Genomic DNA, 21315 nt, shown 5'->3' on the forward strand with positions numbered 1-21315 from the left:
CTTTGTGAGTGTATTAGTGTAAAAAATAATGACAATTGTGTAATAATAATGAAAAAATAATGGTAGTTTTACAGTGATATGATTATTTATGAAAACGAGACTATTATTTTGGGACGAATAAAAATAATAAATAAGAATATTATATTGAGACGGAGAGTACTTCTTTTAGACATTTAGTATAATTATACTTATATATAATAAAAATTGATTTTTTAATATATTTTGATTTCATTTGAAATGTAATTCAGAGAATGTTTACTTTGTGTTTTTGATGTTATGTATTGTATCCGTAATATAAAAAAAGAATAATATTTTATATTGAATTGATAACTTTAATTAACGGAAAAAACATTAGGTTAACACACCTTTGATTTTTTTTAAGAATAACTTTAATTAATGAAATATAAAGTGCTAATAATAATATAATAGATATATCACTAAAAATTAATTCATAAGTTTGAGGTTAAAATTAAATTTATTTAATAAATAATAAAAAATTACTATGTAAAATTGTGTATTTGTTTAATATTTTAATTTAAAGTATTTTTTTTTAAAGTAAAGTTTAAAAATCGTATCAAATATTTTTAATATTATTTCTATATAAAAAAATATAATATACATTATATATATTGAAATTGTATTATTATTGTATTGTAATTTAGGTGAACAGAGTCATAAAATAACATAATTGAATATTTGATGAATAAAGAAAAGGTGAGAAAGATTCTCATAAAAGATGATTTGACAGTGTAGAGATGAATTCGTGATTGTGATTTATGCGGAACACACATTTTTTTAATTTTTAATTTTTTTTAATTTTAATTTTAAATTTTAATTTTTTTTTTTTTTTTTTTTATAATAGATTCAATAGTACTTTTTCTAATAAAAATTTAAAACATTGACAACATATAGAGCAGGAAATTCAAATCCTGAGTTGTCCCTCTCTTAAAATCAGACCAATGTGTCTGTAAATTTATCTTCTTCATAATATTATTATTAGGGTTTAGGTGAACTGCATTTAATTTCTATTTCTTGAAATGAAATATATATTGCTTTTTTTTTTTATTTTTTTTTATTTTACCTATTTGAAGTTTAGTTTACTATTTTTTGGTTGAATATTACTCCCTCCGTCCGCTTTTTAAAAGTTTATATTTACATGTTGCGTCATTGTACTTAACATTAAAAATATTATTGTATTTGTATAAGTTTGCATACAAATATCATTATATTTGTATTATAACACATTAATAGAAGTATTTTTGTCTTGTTTACTTAATTTATACTATATTTTGATATAATATTTAATATTTAAAGAGCAACACGCAAAAAATAAATGTAAACTTTTAAGGTGGACGGAGGGAGTATATTTTATTAAAAAAAATATTTATTTTTTTATATGAAATATTATAAGAATTACATACTATATTCGTCCGGCTTTAAAACTCTTATTTATTTATTTTTTGTGTTGATTTTTAATATTAAATAATATATAAAAATATCATACAAATTAAGGAAAAATGACAAAAATACTTTTATTAGTGTATTATAATGACATTTGTTAAAAAATGTATACAAATATAAATATATTTTTAATATTAAGTACAATAAAGTAAAAAGTAAATGAGACACCCGGACATACTGATTATTAAAAAACTCAAAAAATCAACTAAAATAAATAATTGTATTTTTTTTTTTTTATGTTTCATTTTAATTTGAGTTTTGTTCTAAATAATATTATGTAAAAAAAAAATATATCGTCCTATGAAAACTAATTTAGATGAATATACGAATAGTAAAAAGATCTAAAATAAATGCAAAGTGAACACAACCCGTGCATTTTCGAATTCTTACATTAAGTGAAGAATCCATAAAGTCATCTCCTTTAATTAATTCTCTCTTTTATTTTTTTTTTGGCTACAACCAAACTTTTTTTCAGGTTCCCATTCACTTTTCAATTCACTTCATTTTTAGATTCTTCCCTTTTTAATTTCTTGTTTTTGATTAATTTTTTAGGGTTCATAAATTTTTTAAAAAAAAAAAAAAAGGGTTTTTCTTTTCCTCCCATTTCTTACACTGCTTATAACTCACTGTATCTTTTGCTTCTTTTGGTGCATTCTTAAATTCATATAAGTCCTCCATAGTTCTCTTCCTGTTTTAGCTTCTCCAATTTCATTCATTCAAAAAGACACAATAATATACATATACATATATATATATATATGTATACAGTTTTTTGAGATCTATAGGAGTTCTACAAATTTAAGGTTGTAATAAAAAGAAGGATATATATATATATATATATATATATATAAATGGCGAAGGCACCGGATGAACCACCGCCACATCCTCCGAAAGATCAGCTCCCGAATGTTTCTTACTGCATCACCAGCCCTCCTCCATGGCGTTAGTACATCACTTTTATTTCCACTTCAACTTTCACCTTTGTTCGTTGTCGAAACTAATGAATATAAGGGCTCGGTCGTTTGAATGGATTTACGGACGATGAAATTTAAATTTAAATTTTTTCTTTTGTTTTTTTGAATGATTCGGTATTTGTTTACTTGAAGTTTGATTTTGAATTTTAGCTTTGACAGTATAATGTTTTATGATAGAAAATAATAAAATATCGTAGTTATGAAGTAAAGATTGAAATCAAATTACAAGTGAACAAGGCCTTGAAGTTTGATGACTTTTAAAATGGAACTGATTTTTATTTTTTGATCGGATGCAAGCGAAGTTTTTGAATCTATTGTAAGTGTTTCTTTTTAGATATTTTGAAAATGATAAATATTTGAATTGAAAATTGATAAATATTTGATTTTTATATTATTGCGAAGATAATGTATAAAATTAAAGGTAAATTATATAACATTCACTAGTGTTTTAGTAAAAATGCATAAAATACCCCGTATTTTATTTATTGCGTGAAAATCCTCTTGTGTTAATATAAAGTTTGCATGCATACGAAACACCCTTAGTCTAAAACTGATATTTGGTTTTAAATGAAGACCTAAATTATGCAAATTTTATACAAATAAAAAGTGTAAAATATTTTAAATAAGTTTTTTAATAAAATAAATAATAAATAATTGATCAAATCATTTATTTTTATAATTTTTTATATATATATAAATCAGATAACAATTTGTCTCCCAAAAATTATAAAATAAAGGATTAATCAATTATTTATTTATTTATTTTATTCAAAAAAATTATTTAAAATATTTTATATTTTTTATTTGTATAAAATTTGCGTAATTTAGGTTTTTATTTAGAACCAAACATTAGCTCTAGACAATAAAGGTGTTTCATGCAAACTTTATATTAACACATGGGGTTTGACACAATAAATAAAATACAGGATGTTTTATACATTTTTACTAAAACATAATAGGTGTGATATAATTTACCCTAAAATTAAATAATTCTTTTTAGATTTTTTAAAATGATAAATATTTGATTTTTTATACATATTAAAATGATTGTTTTGAAACCATATGCTCGAATAAAAGAACACAAACATGAGTTTCTTTGTAACATTAGCAAGAAAACATATATAAAGTCTACATGTAAAAAACAGACATGAAATCATCGTTAATGTCTTTCTTTTTCCCTTCAAACAGCTGAGGCCATCCTTCTCGGATTCCAGCATTACATCGTGATGCTCGGGACGACGATTATGATACCTTCAGCGCTCGTTCCTCAGATGGGAGGCGGCATTGTGAGACGCTTCGATGTATTTTGTTCGATTCAATATCTCAAAAGTTTTCGGACAAGTTATCAATCATTTGCTCTTTTTTTTAAAAAATAAAAAAATTAGGAGGAAAAAGCTAGAGTCATTCAAACTTTGTTATTCGTCGCGGGGCTAAACACGTTCTTGCAATCGTGGTTTGGAACACGGCTCCCCGTTGTCATCGGAGGTTCTTACACCTTCATCGCGCCCACAATCTCGATCATCTTGTCGAATAGATGGAGCGATCCGGACCCTATATCGGTTTGTGAACTTATTCAATTTATTTATTTTATTTTTTTAATAATGTGGGAATTTGCATTTGTTACTGTTAGTGTGTGTGGTGATGTGTTTGGTTGGGAGTTTGAAGTTTGAATATTAAAAGATTAAATTAAAATAGTTGTACGATACAATGTAAATAAGATGTTTTGAATATAACATTAATTTTTAGTATTATGGATAAAATTTTTAAAAAATAAGGGTGTGTTTGTTTGTGGGTTTTAGTTTTTGAGTTTGGATTTTTGAATAGTAAAAAGTTGAATTTGAATAGTTGTTTGATATGATTTAAATAGAAGTTAACGTGATATTTTGAATGTAAAATAAATTTATTCTATAATATAAAAAAGAAAAATAATGATTTGATTTGATATTTTTGGAGGAAAAAAAGAATTTAAATAGCAAAAATTTGTGGTAAAACCCACAAAATAACACAACCTAAGTTTTTTTTTTTTTTTTTAAAAAAAAGAAAACAATTTGGTAATAGTAAAAATCTTACAAATTCTTCAACCAAACACAAAGTAAGCCCTCGAGTCGAGTTTAATAGCCTGCAAACCACACCAATGGCGTAAGCCACATTGGAAAAACCCCGTGTGATAGGCTCGACCAAGAAGACGTGCAAGGGAAAACTTGTTCATTTTGTTATTACATGTGTATACATAGGAAGGCTTTGCCATAACGTTGTAATTAAATCGACTAATAAGTATGTTCAATCGTATTCTTTTATTATGCAGAAGTTCAAGAAAACAATGCGCGCAACGCAGGGCGCATTCATAGTCGCCTCCGCGATCCAAATTGTCATCGGTTTTAGCGGTCTATGGCGTAACATGGCGAGGTTTGTCTCTATTATTGTAGTGTTAACTTGTGCCGGTGTTTGTCCTAATCTTAACCGATCTAAAAACCATGTAGGTATTTGAGTCCAATCTCCGTCGTCCCATTGATTCTCCTTACCGGTTTCGGGCTCTATGAATTCGCTTTTCCGGGGGTACGAGCATTTCAAAGGTTTTAGGCTTCCTCGATTTAAAGTTGTACTATTTTAAACTGTTGCTTATGCTAATAGGTCGGAAGATGTGTCGAAATCGGGTTACCGGTGATTGTCCTAGTGATCTTCCTCAACCAGGTGCCGAATAGCTCATTTTTTATCTTTGTTGACATTTCAAAAGCGTCGCCTCGTCCCTTACAATCATCGAAACTAGGGTAAATTGAATTTTTAGTCCTGTAACTGGACCCTTTATCACTTTAGTTCCGTAAGTGGAGTCTGTTGCAAACTAGTCCTGTAAGTGGAAAATTTTCGCATTTTTAGTCCTCTGGCACCGGAGATGTCTACGTGGCACCCGCGTGGCTCATTGGAAAACACGTGTCTGCCAGATCAGCGAGACTTGGTGAACACATAGATTTTTTAAACTTTTTAAAAATAAATTTTATTTATTTATTTTTTCCTTTTTGTAAAAATTAAAAATTTTCAACAAAAAAAATTCAAATTTAAAAAAAAATCAACAATAATAATAAATTAAAAAAAATAAAAATCCATGTGTCCGCTAGGTTTCGCCGACCTGTCGGGCATGTGTCTCCCGGTGAGCCACATGGGTGCCACGTAGGCATCTCCGCTCCGGAGGACTAAAACTGCAAAAAAAATTTACTTACGGAACTAGTTTGCGACATGCTCTAGTTACAAGACTAAAATGATAAAGGTGTCCAGTTATAGAACTAAAAAATCAGTTTACCCTAGAAACTAACTCTACGAAACATTCGATGTAGTATCTAGTGAACATGGTGAAGCCGGGGAAGAATGTGTACGAGCGATTTGCAGTACTTATATCGGTAGCGCTCGTGTGGACTTACGCCTTCGTACTCACCGTGGGCGGGGCATACAATGGGAGGCCCCTACAGACGCAAATGAGTTGTAGGACAGATCGTGTTGGACTCATCGATGCCTCTCCATGGCAAGTAGTCGCGCTAAATTTGCTTAGTCGGATTAATACATTTTGAAAATACCCAAGTTTAACCATCGATTTTGTGTGGTGTAGGATAAGCATCCCATACCCCTTCCAATGGGGGCCTCCTTCCTTTGATGCCGGCGAAGCGTTCGCCATGATGATGGCCGCTTTCGTTACTCTCGTCGAGGTTCGTTCGAAGGAACTAATTATAGACCTTTCTTTTTATGATAAATTACATTACGGGTGGCAAAAATAAGAACGGCAAAAATAAGAACGGCCTGAAAGCTCAGTCCGAGCACGGCACAAAAAAATTGTGCTTGGACCTCCAAAAATAGGCTCGAAAATTTTTGGGTTGTGTCTGGGCTCATAAAAGTTAGGCCGTGCTTTGGCCGACCCTGTTTTTAAAAATTATTATTTAAATTTTAATAAATATATATTAATTTTTGAAATAAGAACAAAAATTAAAACATGTTTTGATAGTAAAGTTCTTGGCTTGTATATGTTTTGTTGTGAGTCCAATTCCCCATTTCCAGTGGTTTCAAACCGGGCCGTGCTAGCCCAACACGGTTTGGAATCCGGTCGGGCTGATCTGACACAAAAAAACCGGCCCAACCCAAACTGAGAGAGAATTATCTTTTTTGTTTAACTTTTGTGCGTTGTTTTGGTACTTTTAGTCCACTGGTGCGATGATTAGCGCTTCTAGACTCGCTAGCGCAACCCCCTTACCACCATCGATCCTCAGCCGCGGCGTAGGGTGGCAGGGCATCGGAATCTTGCTATCCGGGCTATTTGGAACAGGCAATGGATCATCCGTGGCCGTGTAAGACACTATAATAGATTTTTATATATTTTTGTGGGTGAATGATGGAACCGACCTATAAATAAGTTTTCTTACATTCTATATAGAGAAAACGTTGGCCTCATAGGACTAACACGCGTTGGAAGTCGAAGAGTTGTGCAAATATCCGCCGGATTCATGATCTTCTTCTCCGTCCTTGGTATTCTTTTCTTTTTAAGTATATATAGTTGAAGAAAATGCACAGTCGTAACTATTTAATTAATATTTCTTGGAAATATTGATTGGCTTGGATGGCTTGGTAGGGAAATTTGGCGCGGTTTTTGCATCGATTCCAACTCCTATTTTTGCGGCTTTGTATTGCATCTTCTTCGGATATGTTGGTAAGTTTATAAGTAAAATCTTTGAATCGTTCTATAATATAGATATGATACGAAGACTCTTTTTTTTTTTTTTTGGTGTAACTGTACAATGTAGGTGTTGGCGGATTAGGTTTCCTCCAATTTTGTCAACTCAATAGCTTCCGTAATAAGTTTATATTAGCCATCCCGACGTTCCTTGGCTTCACAATCCCGGCGTACTTCAATGAGTACACGGCCATTAAGGGACACGGCCCCGTGCACACATCCGGCCGATGGGTAATTTTTTTTTAATTTTATATTTTAAAAATTAAGAAAAAATTAAAAAGAAAAAAAATGATTCTACTTCTTTTAAATGATATTATTTACTACTTTAGTCTTTTTTACATGAATCATGCTTTGAGGTTTGAAATTGTCATATTTCACTTTCCGTCGGTATAATGATCTATATATTTGTATGCTAAACTCACATATTATTCAAAATAAATACTTGAAGTATAACATTTTGAAAAAAAAAAGAGAGAGAGAAATATGTTATATTGCTTCTTTTTAGTGATTTTATCTATTAATTTAAATCTTTTTACGTGAATCATTGTTTTGAAATGGTCGTATTTCATTTGTCCTGTTTATAATGATTTTATATCTAGGTGTGAGACTCACATATTTTCCAAAATACGTACTTGAAGTATATGTCTTTTGAAATTTAAAATAAAGAATATCAAAGAAAAAAACTTGAATTTTCTTTTAAAGTGATATTATTGATTACTTTAGTCTTTTTTACATGAACTATCCCTCAAATAGACTTATTTCATTTGTCACCGCTATAATGATTTTATATTTGTGTGAAATACTTAGACATTTTTATATTTGTGTGCAATACTTAGACATGTTTCTTATTATGCGTAGATATAAGACCATTATAATGATGAATAGTAATATAAAATATTATTTTTAGATACGATTCACTTAAAAAGATTAAAATGATGAAACATCTCACTGGAAAAATGAAATTAAACACACCCAACTAATTATACTTGCAGACAAATATTTATTTTGAATTCTAAAAGTTCTTATAAATATTTGCGACAATTAATATATTTTTTTTGCTGAAATGATGGATATTCGTTGTTGGCAGTTCAACGACATCGTGAATGTGCCCTTCTCGTCGAAGGCATTCATTGCAGGCACACTCTCGTACTTTTTTGACAACACATTGGAGAAAAAGGACGGACAAGTGCGAAAGGACCGAGGCCGGCATTGGTGGGATAAGTTTTGGTCATTCAATACCGATAGCCGAAGTGAGGAGTTTTACAAACTTCCTTTGAATCTCAACAAATATTTCCCATCTTCGTGATCGATCTATTTCAAATATAACTAATTAATGTGTGATGCAAGTGACAATGCAGTTTCTTCTTTGAATAGCCTAAATTATTCCTTGGAATTTTTATGCATTTTATTGTTTTTTATGTGAGGTTTTCAGATTGAATAAATTATTGCATATTCTTCGAATTTTTATGCATTATATTTTGTTTTTTTCTTTTGAGTTAATGAAATGTTATATTTGTTCATTGTAGTCACACATAGTAGGGTAGAATTTTTGATCTTTTTGTGAATGGATAAAAAAAATATAATATGAGTGTATATATTGTATTCTTTAATAACATTTAAAGGAAATTATATCACGATAAAAATTATTAGATGAACATACCCTATAAAAACAAGGTGAAAAAACACAATTAAACAAAATCAATTCGTCATTTAGACACCAAAGACATAGGGTCCTTTCCTAGTTCAAGTTGTGATAAATCGTTTGAGTTAGAGTGGTGATTGAGAATTTATTAGCACCATGCTGATTGTTCACCAATACATGAAAATACTATAAATAACCATAAAAAATACAACAAACAATACATGTTGTATAAAATATAAGTATATGCTGTCATTTCTATTTCCTATGTAATATATTATTTGATATATATTATTGTACTATCACTACTGTAACCGCATTTGAGTAATTATTTATTTTATTTTGAAGCGTCTATTGGTACTACTACCACTACCATTCTTTAGGTGAAATTTATTCGTAATTTCTTTTTTCTATTATTCTCATAAATAAATAAATAATATTATATACATTTGAAAATTTTTGATCTTTTATAAATTAATTTATATTAATCATGTAAAATATATATACATTTTAATTTATTTTATATTTTTTGAAATTTTATATTATGCAAAAAAATAATGTTTAAAATATTTAAAGTATATTTAAAATTTATTTCTAATCAAATACATATTAAATTATAACTCAAATTTAAAATTTTATACGTTTTACTTGTAACCTTTTCTTCATCGGGCTTCAATCCACGTGCTAGCTTGTAGCCCATTGGAAATCCTCAGGCCCAATTGCTCATATTTATTTATTTGATTGAATATACCCATAAATTTTATTTTTTCAAAAACAAAAAAAATTAAATTAAATTAAGGCTATAGTATTGATCTGTTGGGACTGGGCAACTCAACAGTATGATATTGTCCGTTTTGGGCTCCTGCACGGATTTGTTTTTGGAATCTTGTACCGCCTATCACAAAGAGACATGTTGTCTGACCACCTCAATCGGGACCGACCTAATACCGCCAGGAGACTTTCGACATAAGACACATCCGCAGGTCACGATGGCGAGTCCACCACCACAACCAATGCCTAATGCCACCCAGTCCACTTCACCATCTAACCGGGCTTTGATACCACTGTTGGGAACTAGATGAACTCAACGCTAGTATGATATTGTCCGCTTTGGACTGAGCGTTCCTCCAAAATGCCTCGTAATAGTGGAGTTCACTTGGGATTTATAAGATGTGAAATTTTTTTCACAATTTCTGATGTGAGACTTGAGTTTGCACCCCAACACAACACACGATTACTAAACAAACTATAACAAAGTGGATGAGAGCAGTTGAAGAAAAAGGCAGATTCAAATTCAAAATTAAATTAGAGAATGAACACAAAAAAATAGATAAATTAATTGAAGAAGATTTTGGTTCAGTGACGTGATCTAATTTTTAATTTACTTATGGGATTATAAAATGTGACCAAATTATACTGATGCCTGCAGTTCATGCACATACACTCCATTAAAAATACTAATATAGACAAAGAACAAAAAGGGATTTGGAAACATGGTTAGTAAAAAAGTTTTTTTTTATTTATTTATTTATTTATTTATTATTATTATTATTATTTTTAATATTTTAAAAAAATAATTTTTATTTTTTAAAAAAATATTTGGTAGTGGATACCACCTGGGATTGTCATTGTCTTGATTTGAGGACAGATGAATTTGTCTGATTTTGTTTGGTCTCTTATTTGGGGTTTCAAACCAAACCTCTTCATGCCTATCTTTTGTTTCTTTCCCTTTCTTTATTTTGTGTTTATAAGTTTACTTTCATTATGTAAATTATGAAATATTAGTACATGTGACAACTAGTGTGTAAGAATATATATAAGGGTTGTTACTATGTCGAATTATAAATTTTAGTACAAAGCCGACATCATACGATAGAAAGGTTGACAATGCATGATATTGATGTCGGACAAGGAGGCATTTCGTTGAAAAATGTAAAAAAAATTACAACTATTTGAATGAATCGAATAAGAATAACGGATAAATTGGACAAAAAAAGAGTTTTAATGTAAGAATTTATGAAAAAAATATTTTTGAACTTTTTTTAAAAAATTATAAATTAAATACAATGTTTTGTAAAAAAATCGTAAAAATTAAATATTTGAATAATAAATTTAACGTGATTTTTGTAAAATTGAAATAATATAATTTTTAAATTTTTAAAAAGTAAATAGTACTAAAAAGATAAAAATAATACTGTAACATTCATTTCTCTCGATTAAAATATTTGTTGTTAGTTTGTTTTATATACGCTGACTAAACCAATCAATAAATAATATGGTTCTATGAATTTCTTGCATAGATTGTATAATAAAATAATAGTAGAATGGTAATTTTAAGTTATGAAGATCACATTTGACATATAGATTCAAAAAAATGAATATATTAATTGTGAACAATTGAAAATAATAAAAATTGATAAATTAAATATATACTAAAGAAGTATATATAATTATATATTGTTAAACATTGTAATTAAATAAATTATATGGTTCGATGAATTTCTTGCATAGTTCAATACAAAAATTTTAGTTAGTACTCTCTCTACCTAATCACTATTAAATTGTAAAGTTATATATTAATTAATATTTGAGATCCAAAGTAGTATCCTAATGATATAATAATAATAATAATAATAATATATACTTCATCCGTTCCAATAGAGTCGTCTTATTTTTCTATTTTCGTCCGTCCCAAAACAACCTTATTTAGTAATTGTGGTCTTCACTTTATAACAGAATTATTCTTACTTTTCCAAACTACCCCTAATTATTACTCTAATATACTTTTTAAAATCATTCAAAAAGTAAGGTTATTTTAGTCTTTTACCTTCCACAAGAGGGAGTAATATTTTTTGGTTTTGTCGGCCACACATAGTTTGTGGACCTCACTTTATAATAATAATAATAATAATAATAATAATAGTAAATGTTTCAATTTATTTGCTAATTTTATTTTGACATCATTTTTTAAGTGATATAAATTTAATATGTTTTTAAACATTTTGTCATTGTTTTCTTTTTTTCTTTATTTACTTGCAATGATTTTTTAAATTGTATTAATAAAAACAAATAAGAAAAAACTAAATATAAAGTAATATATATATATATATATATTGAGACAACTCAAAATAAAAATAATAGCAAATAAATTAGAATGAGGTAATTCTCGAATTGCATATGAATCGATTTTTTATTTTTTTTAATATTGTGTTTTATTTGAAAATTAATTTGAATTATGAAAAAGCTACTTGAATGGGACATAAAAATTAGTCTTTTAAACTACAAATACCAAATTTATTATTTTTTTCCTATATTTATTAAATCAATATAAATAAAATTAGAAAAAAATTTAAATAAGCAGGGATTAAAGTTGGTACACCCTACGCATACAAATAATTAATTGGAGTGGTTAATATTATATATTTATCTATCTATATATATATATAATCCAATTTGAATAGATATATTTGGAATAAAAAATAATGAAAAATTAAATATTTAATATAATATTTTATAAGATAAAATACTTATTTGATATAATTTTTTTGAAAAAATTATAAATAATACCCAACTTTTTTTTAAAAAAAATATATAAACAATAACAATTATTTTCAAGGAAGAAATTGAAATTTTAAAATTAACTTATTATTGAACAAATTAAGATTCCTACAACCAACCAACCAACCTCACTTTTTAATCCGTACAATATATATAATGTAAATTATTGGAGATGATCTTTGTCTTCTTCCATTAGTTTTTTATTCGTATCTTTTTAAAATGATCTCAGCCGTTCATCTAACAAACATGATTAAATCCACGCCATACAAATTCACGGCTTGATTTAAATGCACAATACAATTTGTTTTTATACGGGAGGTAGAGCTCACAAAAACTGTTCCGACATGACAATTCGACACGAAATGATTGGATTTGAGTTAAATATTTAAATCCAATTATGTATATAGATTGATACGAACCCGACACAATAATAAACGAGTCAGGTTAGAGTTAAGGCTCTCAACTCGAAACCCGACATGACAACCCGATTATAATATATTAATATTGATTAATATATTTATTATATATGTAAAATAATCACAATTTAATAATTTTCTCATAAATTAATTTAAACTAAGTTCAATATTTAATAATTCAACTTAATTTACAATCAAACCAATAAAAACTAACATAACACCACAAAAAATAATTTAATTTGAATCAAGAATTTTGACATAATTATGTATACGGGTCAACACGAGTCAACCCGAACTCGACACGATAATAAACGGGTTTGGTTAGGATTTAGTAATTTAACCCGTTTAAAGTATTCAACCCGACACGAATCGATCCATTGTCGGCTCTAAGAGGAAGTGTTCTTTTATAAAAAATTTTCATACGTTTTCTATTAACTCAAATTTTTTTTTAAAAAAAAATATTAAATCAAATATCTATTTTTTTTTTCTATATTATACTAAAAATGAGTTTTTATTCAAAATACATTTATTTATATCACAACATACAATTATTCTGATTCAATTTTTTTTACTATTCAAATTTCAACAAATAATACGAACTCACAAATACATACATACACTTTTAAGGAGCTTAAGTAATCAGTGGCAAAACTACATAAGGATTTAGGGTGACTCGAGCTCTTAAATATTTACTAAGTTAATATTTTTCTATTAATTGAATAGATTAATATATATTACTATTAATTTCACTCAAAATAAATAAATATATATATATTTATCTCAACGAAATTATTTAGCCTTCTCGACGGAATAACTCCATCACCGTTAGTGCTATTCATTAATAATAAAAAGTATCATATAAAATACTTAAAAATGATTAAAAAATTAAATATTTAATGTGATGCTTTATAATAAACAAAATATAAATATAAAACAATCATATTTCAATACAATGATATATATATATATACACATATATTTATAGATTCAAAGTAGTTTAGGGCATTGATTTGATAAAATGAATCTTGAATTGATTTGACTCAGTCAACACGTGAATATTTGTCTTGTGATTACAAATTCACTGGTTACGGTAATTTTCTCATTCGGCGCGGACATTTATCAGGTACAGTTATATGTACTATTTTGTTGTATTTAATAATACTCTCTCCGTCCCATAAATATAGTTTTAATTGGATTTGGCACGTAGTTGATAAAAAGTATGAATAAAAGATTTTTTTGTTTTTGTGAATATATTAGTGTAAAAAGTAGTAGCAATTATGTAATAAAAATGAAAAAGTAGGGGTAGTTTTATAGTGATAGGGTTATTTATGAAAATAAGACTATTGTTTTGGGACGGACAAAAATGATAAACGAGACTATTATATTGGGACGGAAGGAGTATATAGTTTGACATCAATTTGTAATTATTATTATTTTTTGAAAATATTACTTATAATTTATAATTTTCGTGTATCTAATACAAAATTATATCAATGAAAGCTACTCGAAGGCAAATGATTCAATCAATTTTATGGTATGATTGTAAGGGTATAATTATTGATTTAAATAATTAAATGAAATATAATTTATGAGAATGAGATGCCTTTAGAGAAGGGGAAAATCAAATATATTTGTGATGAAAGATAAGGCCATGTGGAAATTTAAAAACTTTGTATCTAAGTATGACAAATATTGATTGATATGTCACACTCCTAGCTAATTATTTCATTCAATTCTCAATAGTATCCAATTTAAATAATTTTTTCATAGATAGTGCCACTTGTAAAAATAATAAAATTAATAAATTATTTGTTAAAAAAAATCTATTATTAGATGGAACTTGTAGGGTGTGTTTTGAATTTTGTTTGTTTGTATTTTTTAATACGAAAGAATTTAATATAATATTTTAATAAAAAAAAATATTAGTTTGATTATGACATTTTCATGAAAAATATATTTTATTAAATATATTATATAGTTCCAAAGAAATAAAAACACAACATAACAATATCTATATCTAGTAGCAAGAAAATTGCATTTTTAAATATCATTTTGTAATGTATTTTAATATATTTTTAAATTACATCGAGCATATTATATGGGAAATTATTGTTCAATATATTAGTAGCAATAGTATCTAGATGTGTTTGTTGTGTATTTAATTCCAGGTATTATTTATTAGATATGAAAAAAATGTCGATAATATAAAAATTAATATTTTATATTGCATTATTAATTTTTTAAACAAAATATGTACTATTATAAATTTTGTTTATATATTTATATTATTTATAATATTAATTGAAAAAAGTATATAAATTTTTTTGGTTAAAAAAATTACCTAGTAAATACAAATATTATTTTTTATATTTTTAATACACTTTATCTAATTTAACATTGGAAAATAGGAAGTAAATAAACCCACAAAGAAGGTGTATATATATATATATATATATATATTGTACTCCCTTGTCCCACGTATTTTGAACTTATTACCGTAGATACGAGAATTTATGTAAAATATAATTAGTAGGTAATTAAGAAGTGTATTAGTAAAAATAATTATTACTTACTAAAAATAATTATAGATTAAAATTAAGATAACTAAATAGTTTAATTAAAATTAAAAAAAGTTATAAAATTTAAAATTTAAAATGTGATTAAAGTGACTAATTATATTTCCAAAAATAGAAAAGACAAGTTACACGTGGGACAGACGAAAATAGAAAATAAGAACATATTATATGGAACGGAGGAAGTATTAATTTTTTTTTTAGGATAAATGAATATAATATTTTATATATATAAAAATACTATCTCCACAAGAGTATCACAGACTTGTTAGATATTTGAATATTAATTACTCCTCCGATTTCGTTAGAAGGTCGTTTATTTTTTGCAAGTAGATTTTTGTACGGTGATATGATTATTTTAAAAAATAAGACTATTATTTTGGAACAAACAAAAATTATAAACAACACTATTGTATATTGTATTAGAACGGACGAAGTACTTCATAAAAACCAAATATGATAAATATCTTTTTATTTTAAATAAATTTGAACAAATAGTTAAAATGAGAATTTAGGGTTAGTTTTTTACTGTGTTATGTTGACAAGGTGGGGAAGGAGGAGGAGACATAAAGGGGCTAAAGAGAAATTAGGGTTTGTTAATTTGGGGGAAAAATGGAAAACCTGATCAGAATTGCAGGAAATGTTGGATCAAAGCAGGGACAGGAACTGCGCCTGTTTTATTAATATTCCAATCCAATGGGGGCAGGGCATATGATCGTGCAGAGCTCTCCCAGCCAGAAAGGTAAAATGAGTGCCCAAACCTTCACATGCGACAACCACTTATTGCTGTTGTGTGTGGGATCTCTTGCATGCTTATTATCCTTGTTTTTTATTTCGAATTTTCTTTTTCCGCATCGCTCTAATCGAATCTGAATAACCGATTAAAGAAGTGAGTATTTTATGATTAAATTGAATTCTGATGAAATTAGGGTTTCAGACAAAGTGTTGGGGCGTGTTTCCATAGGGTTTCACGCCTGTGTTTGGTGGGCAATGGGGAAAGTGTCTCTCTCCTACTCGATTTTGTGTCTTCATCATCAATTCCATGTGAAAAATTCTCGGGCACAGAAATAATTGGGGGAGGTAGGGTTCTTGTTAATTTTTTATTTTTATTTTAATATTTTAATATATATTTTTTTCGATTGATGAGTTCTTGTTGTGATTTTTGGGCATTGTGGTTTCTGATCTCAACAATTTCATGGTTTGGATGATAATATATGTTGCTAGAGATGAAATTAATTGCACACCACCTGCTTGATGAAATTCCCCTGTAAATAGCTTTTAATTTTAACTATGAATAGGAATCCCTAACAATTTTGCATCTATGTATCGAAAAGATTGAAGATTCTTGTGACAAGGTAAAAGGGGCCACTAGAAATACTACTAGTAGGATGTGATTGGTTGTTGTGTTTTGAGTTTCTTTTGAATTTGAAATTTGGTAATGGAACTAGTTTGACGTGATGTTTTGTATAAAAAATAAATTTTAAATGTGATGTCGGTTGTCATGTATTTTTAGAGAAATAATTATAATAATAATAATGAATAGTATGAAAATAAAGTTCAAACCAATAAATAAGCTATTCGCATTGTATAGAAAATAGAATTTTGATGTGATGTTGGTTGTCATGTTTTCTTCGAAAAACAATTATATATCACTGTATAATGAATTAAACGAATACGGAAATAAGGTTGAAAGAATAAGTTTGATGTGTTTGGTTGGGTTTTTGGCTTTCTTTTGGATAAAAAAATTCGAAATTAGTCGTTGTTTTGTGTAGAAAATAGAGTTTTAATTTGATATGGATTGTCATGTTTAATTAGGGAAATAATTTTATACTCCATCTGACCGGTTAATTTAGAATATTAGAACATTTGAATCCGACACGAAAATTAAAAAAAGTTAATATTTTATTGAAAAAATTATAAAAGTAAAAAAGTAGTTAGGGATATTTTTGGAAATTTAGTTATAAATTAAAAAATGATGAGAGATAAGGTAATAAAAGTAATGATATTTGTTGTAAATAAGTATTGAATGTAGGATAATAGTTGAATATTAGATTTGTTGACTTTGCTAAAAGAGGTTGATTTAATGGACGGACTAAAAAATAAAGTGAAAATAAATTTGACGGACGAAGAGACTATTACGGTACAATGAATAGTACAAAAATAAAATTGGAACGGAAACAAAACACACTAGTGTTTTGAAAATGGTAAGAAAAGGTTGAACATGTGAAAAGAAAAAGGGCAAATTGGATTCATAATTTAGTATCCCAAAGTGGTCCTAAGCTGCTGCATTGCATTACATTGACTTGAAACAAAGCCACCATTAATCATTTCTTAAATATTTTTGCATTTCCCTTCTTCTCTAGCATGATTCCTTTTCTTTTCTTTGTGGGACCCTTAAGGGTGTGCTTGTTTGTGGACTTAGGTTTCGAATAATAAAATTTTTAAATTTAAATAATTATTTTATTATATAAATATTGATATGATGTTTTAAATCTAATATTGACTTTTAATATAACATAACAAATAAATAATAGAAATTTTAATTCGAGTTTTTTTAGAAAAATAAAAAAAATTGAATAGTGAAAATGGTTACCTAAACCCCCCCCCCAACAAACACAAGGGTGTGTTTGATTGGGGTTTTTAGAGGGATTTTTACTATTCATTATTCCCCTCCTCTCAAACATCTAATTATACTCTTAAGTTGTGTTTTCTTGTTGGTTTTATCACAATTTTTTTTTATTATTATTATTTTTTTAAAAATATCAAATTAAACAATTATTTTTTCTCGTATATTATACTATAAATTTATTTTACATTCAAAATATCACATTAACATCTATCGCATTGAACAATTATTCAAATTCAATTTTTTACTATTCAAAATTCCAAACCCACAAACAAACACACCCTACTATTTATTATTTTGTATGTTACACTAAAAATTAATTTTATATTCAAAATAACGCATTAACATCTATTTATATCATATTAAACACCTATTCAAATTAAGAAATTTTACTATTCAGAACCAAAACTTAGACGCCCAACCAAACGCACCCTTAGGGCTGTTTTGGCATATAGAGAAGGGGTCTGTCTGAGTCAGTCAGGTCATCTTCATGTGGTGGGGTGTGGCTATAAAGACTCTGCCAAAACATTCGCATCCTTCTCCTTCCTATAGTTTCCTCAATTTTCCTCTTCTCCATACATCCATAATTCTTGTTTCTTCTAAATTTTTTTTGTTCTTATTCTTCATTTCAAAATAAATTTTGAAGATCAAAGAAATGGGCAATTGCCAGGCCATTGATAATGCAAGTTTAGTGATTCAACATCCAAATGGTAAAGTGGATAGCCATTATTGCCCTGTTTCTGCTGGTGAAGTTATGAAGATGAATCCTGGCCATTATGTTGCTCTATTGCTTACCACCACTATGTATTCAACCACTCCGGCAGCGGCGGCGGCAGCCGCCGGAAGTGGGAAGAAAAATGGCAGCAGCAATATCCCACTTAGGATAACAAGGATTAAACTTCTTAGGCCTACTGATACACTTGCTCTTGGCCATGTTTACAGACTTGTTACATATCAAGGTTTGATTTGATTTGATTTGATTTGATTTGATTTGATGATCACTGTTTTTTGTTGAATTTTTTTGTGGATTTGATTCGGGTTGGAATGAATTTTGTTTTAATTTTTTTGTTTACAGAAGTGATGAAGGGATTGTGGGCTAAGAAACAAGCCAAATTGAAGCAGCAACATCAGATATATTCTGCTGAGAAACATGTCCAAATTATGGCTGATATAACTTCAGATTTTGAAGCTGCAATGGGGAAAAGTGATGCTCACAAAACCAAGGTTTGTTTTTTTATTTTTTATTTTATTTTTTATTGAATATTATTGCAAATTGGGAGTTCAGAATTTGTGGATCTTGGAATCATTCTTGACATCAATTATAATCATCAAATTAAAGAAGGCAAGTCAGCAGTCATAGAAATGATTATTTCTATTAGCTAATTAAATATCTTTTGGGAAAAAAAATATTCTTTTTCTGGATCCAGAAAATGCCCACCAAATTGTGTATATATATATATATATAATTATTACACCACTCAGCAGTCATATTGATGATTATTTCTACTGGCTAATTAGATATCTTTTGGGAAATTTTAATTTTTCTTTTTCTGGATCAAGAAAATGCCCACCAGATTGTGTGTATGTATGTATGTATATAATTAGTACACCACTTGTGTGTTTAATTTATGCAATATTTACTCTATACAGCTCATTTATTATTTTTTTTTTTTTCGTAAATAATTCAATAAAAATTCCTTGATTTCAGGTGAAGCAAGAAAAACACAGATCAGGGAACCATACACCTGGAAATTCAGCTGTATTTAAATCCAGGGCCTGGCAGCCATCATTGAAAAGTATTTCTGAGGCTGGAAGCTGATTTCTTCTTTAAATAATTTTTTTCTTTCTTTTTTTTTTTGGGATTTTTTTGGGCTTTGATAATTTCTGGAAAATTTGAAGAAGATGAAAAACACAGAAAAAAAAAGCTCATTAGTTTATTCTCCTCAGAGTGTTAGAGAAGAAAACAGATGCTCTTTGTGGAGAATATGATATATATATATATATATATGTATGGAATGGCAGTGTAATTAAATTATTGGACAATGTTTGACAGAGGTTAAATAATAGTATTTTATTTAGGATTGTGATATTTTCAAGTTTGGAAGTGACTGATTTTGGTGTATATATATTTGATTTTATTTGATCTTAATGTAACATTTACAGTCACCCTCTAAAAAACCCCACAAAAAGAACCAATTGCAGAGGCCAACAGCATCATAAAATTGGCATCTTTTCTCACACCATTGTTGGCCTCTGAAAGGTTTTCCTGTCACTCCACTGTAGCACTTTCCTTCATAGCTTATTGGCTCTTTATCTGTTTAACACTTGGAACAGTGTTAATTAGAGCTAATCAATATACGATAATAGTTCATATAACAAATTTCAATAAAATTATAAAACAAACGAATTATCTGCAAGCTCAACTCCATTTGGTTCATTTAAACTCGTTTACTAAACTAATAGATCTAAACATAAACACAAATTTTACTTCGTTACAGTCACAAATGAGTACGAGTTTAACTCAGTTTAGTACTGAGTCACAAATTTTTAGCTTGTTACATTCAGGAATTAACTTGAACTTATTCACTAGACTCGACAGTATTTGTTAAAAAAATTAAATTAAATTAATATATATTTATTTATTTTTATAAAAATATATTTTTATAATGTTATACTTAATTTTAAGTTTTACACAATTTTATTAATAAACAATAGTAATTATTATTATTAATTGAATTTAAATTTAAATAAAAAATCTTCGAACACAAACAAAAGAAATTATCTATCGAGTCAAACTCAAATAAAAATTTCAACTTGTATCTATTAACAAATAAAAACGAGCAGAACTCAAATATGAAAAGCTAAACTTAGTTTGAGTTGGTAATAACTCAACGTGCTAATAACACAAATATTATGATATGAACTAATAATTCACAAAATATATATATATATATATATTACGATTGATCTTAACATAATATGCATATTAAAATAACATAAATTAAATAAAAGAACTTAAATGAGTTATATATTACCCCAAACCTTAAAAGGGTTCCAAGCTGCTGATGCAAAAGAGACATTTATTATGAGGAAAAAAAGTGGGACAAATTTGAACATTGTCATTTTTAACAAATACTATTTTTCTCTATAATGTTAAATATTTTGATGAAATTTTGCAAGTTTATTTATAGGCTATTAATTTAATTTTATACATTGCGTTACATTTTCTTCTTTCACAATAAATGGGAAAGTTATGGAATTGGTATGCATTAATGGACTCTTTTCGTTATACAATTTATTGAATTTTATGGTGCTCTTGAAATTATTGCAATTTTTATTTTTATTTGTGTCATATAT

At 27.6% G+C, this 21315-nt stretch overlaps 2 protein-coding genes across 2 annotated transcripts; both read left to right on the top strand.

Annotated features, from left to right (window-relative positions):
* Positions 1-2139: 2139 nt before the first annotated feature.
* On the top strand, positions 2140-8607 carry LOC127246129 (nucleobase-ascorbate transporter 6-like). Its single transcript, XM_051267360.1, has 13 exons — positions 2140-2403; positions 3624-3721; positions 3821-3994; positions 4741-4841; positions 4916-4991; positions 5067-5126; positions 5765-5949; positions 6034-6130; positions 6618-6763; positions 6850-6941; positions 7045-7122; positions 7217-7377; positions 8234-8607. The coding sequence occupies exons 1-13, from the start codon at positions 2313-2315 to the stop codon at positions 8450-8452; spliced, it is 1578 nt and encodes a 525-aa protein (XP_051123317.1). The 5' UTR covers positions 2140-2312; the 3' UTR covers positions 8453-8607.
* Positions 8608-15912: 7305 nt separating this feature from the next.
* Positions 15913-20047, top strand: LOC127246006 (uncharacterized). The gene is made up of 5 exons (XM_051267162.1): positions 15913-16074; positions 16262-16412; positions 18605-18917; positions 19034-19182; positions 19667-20047. Exons 3-5 carry the CDS (start codon positions 18614-18616, stop codon positions 19775-19777), a joined length of 564 nt encoding a protein of 187 aa, XP_051123119.1. The 5' UTR covers positions 15913-16074; positions 16262-16412; positions 18605-18613; the 3' UTR covers positions 19778-20047.
* Positions 20048-21315: the final 1268 nt, after the last annotated feature.

Source organism: Andrographis paniculata, unplaced genomic scaffold (assembly GCF_009805555.1).
Source record: "Andrographis paniculata isolate CXL003 unplaced genomic scaffold, ASM980555v1 Contig26END, whole genome shotgun sequence".
Classification (NCBI taxonomy): Eukaryota; Viridiplantae; Streptophyta; class Magnoliopsida; order Lamiales; family Acanthaceae; genus Andrographis; species Andrographis paniculata.

Bases quoted from the DNA above. Each gene is read 5' to 3' on its own strand.
- LOC127246129 (XM_051267360.1), top strand. From the start codon at position 2,313: ATGGCGAAGGCACCGGATGAACCACCGCCACATCCTCCGAAAGATCAG. The intron at 4,842-4,915 runs GTTTGTCTCTAT...AAAACCATGTAG, and splicing joins CTATGGCGTAACATGGCGAG to GTATTTGAGTCCAATCTCCG. The intron at 4,992-5,066 runs GTACGAGCATTT...TTATGCTAATAG, and splicing joins ATGAATTCGCTTTTCCGGGG to GTCGGAAGATGTGTCGAAAT.
- LOC127246006 (XM_051267162.1), top strand. From the start codon at position 18,614: ATGGGCAATTGCCAGGCCATTGATAATGCAAGTTTAGTGATTCAACAT. The intron at 18,918-19,033 runs GTTTGATTTGAT...TTTTGTTTACAG, and splicing joins CAGACTTGTTACATATCAAG to AAGTGATGAAGGGATTGTGG. The intron at 19,183-19,666 runs GTTTGTTTTTTT...CCTTGATTTCAG, and splicing joins GTGATGCTCACAAAACCAAG to GTGAAGCAAGAAAAACACAG.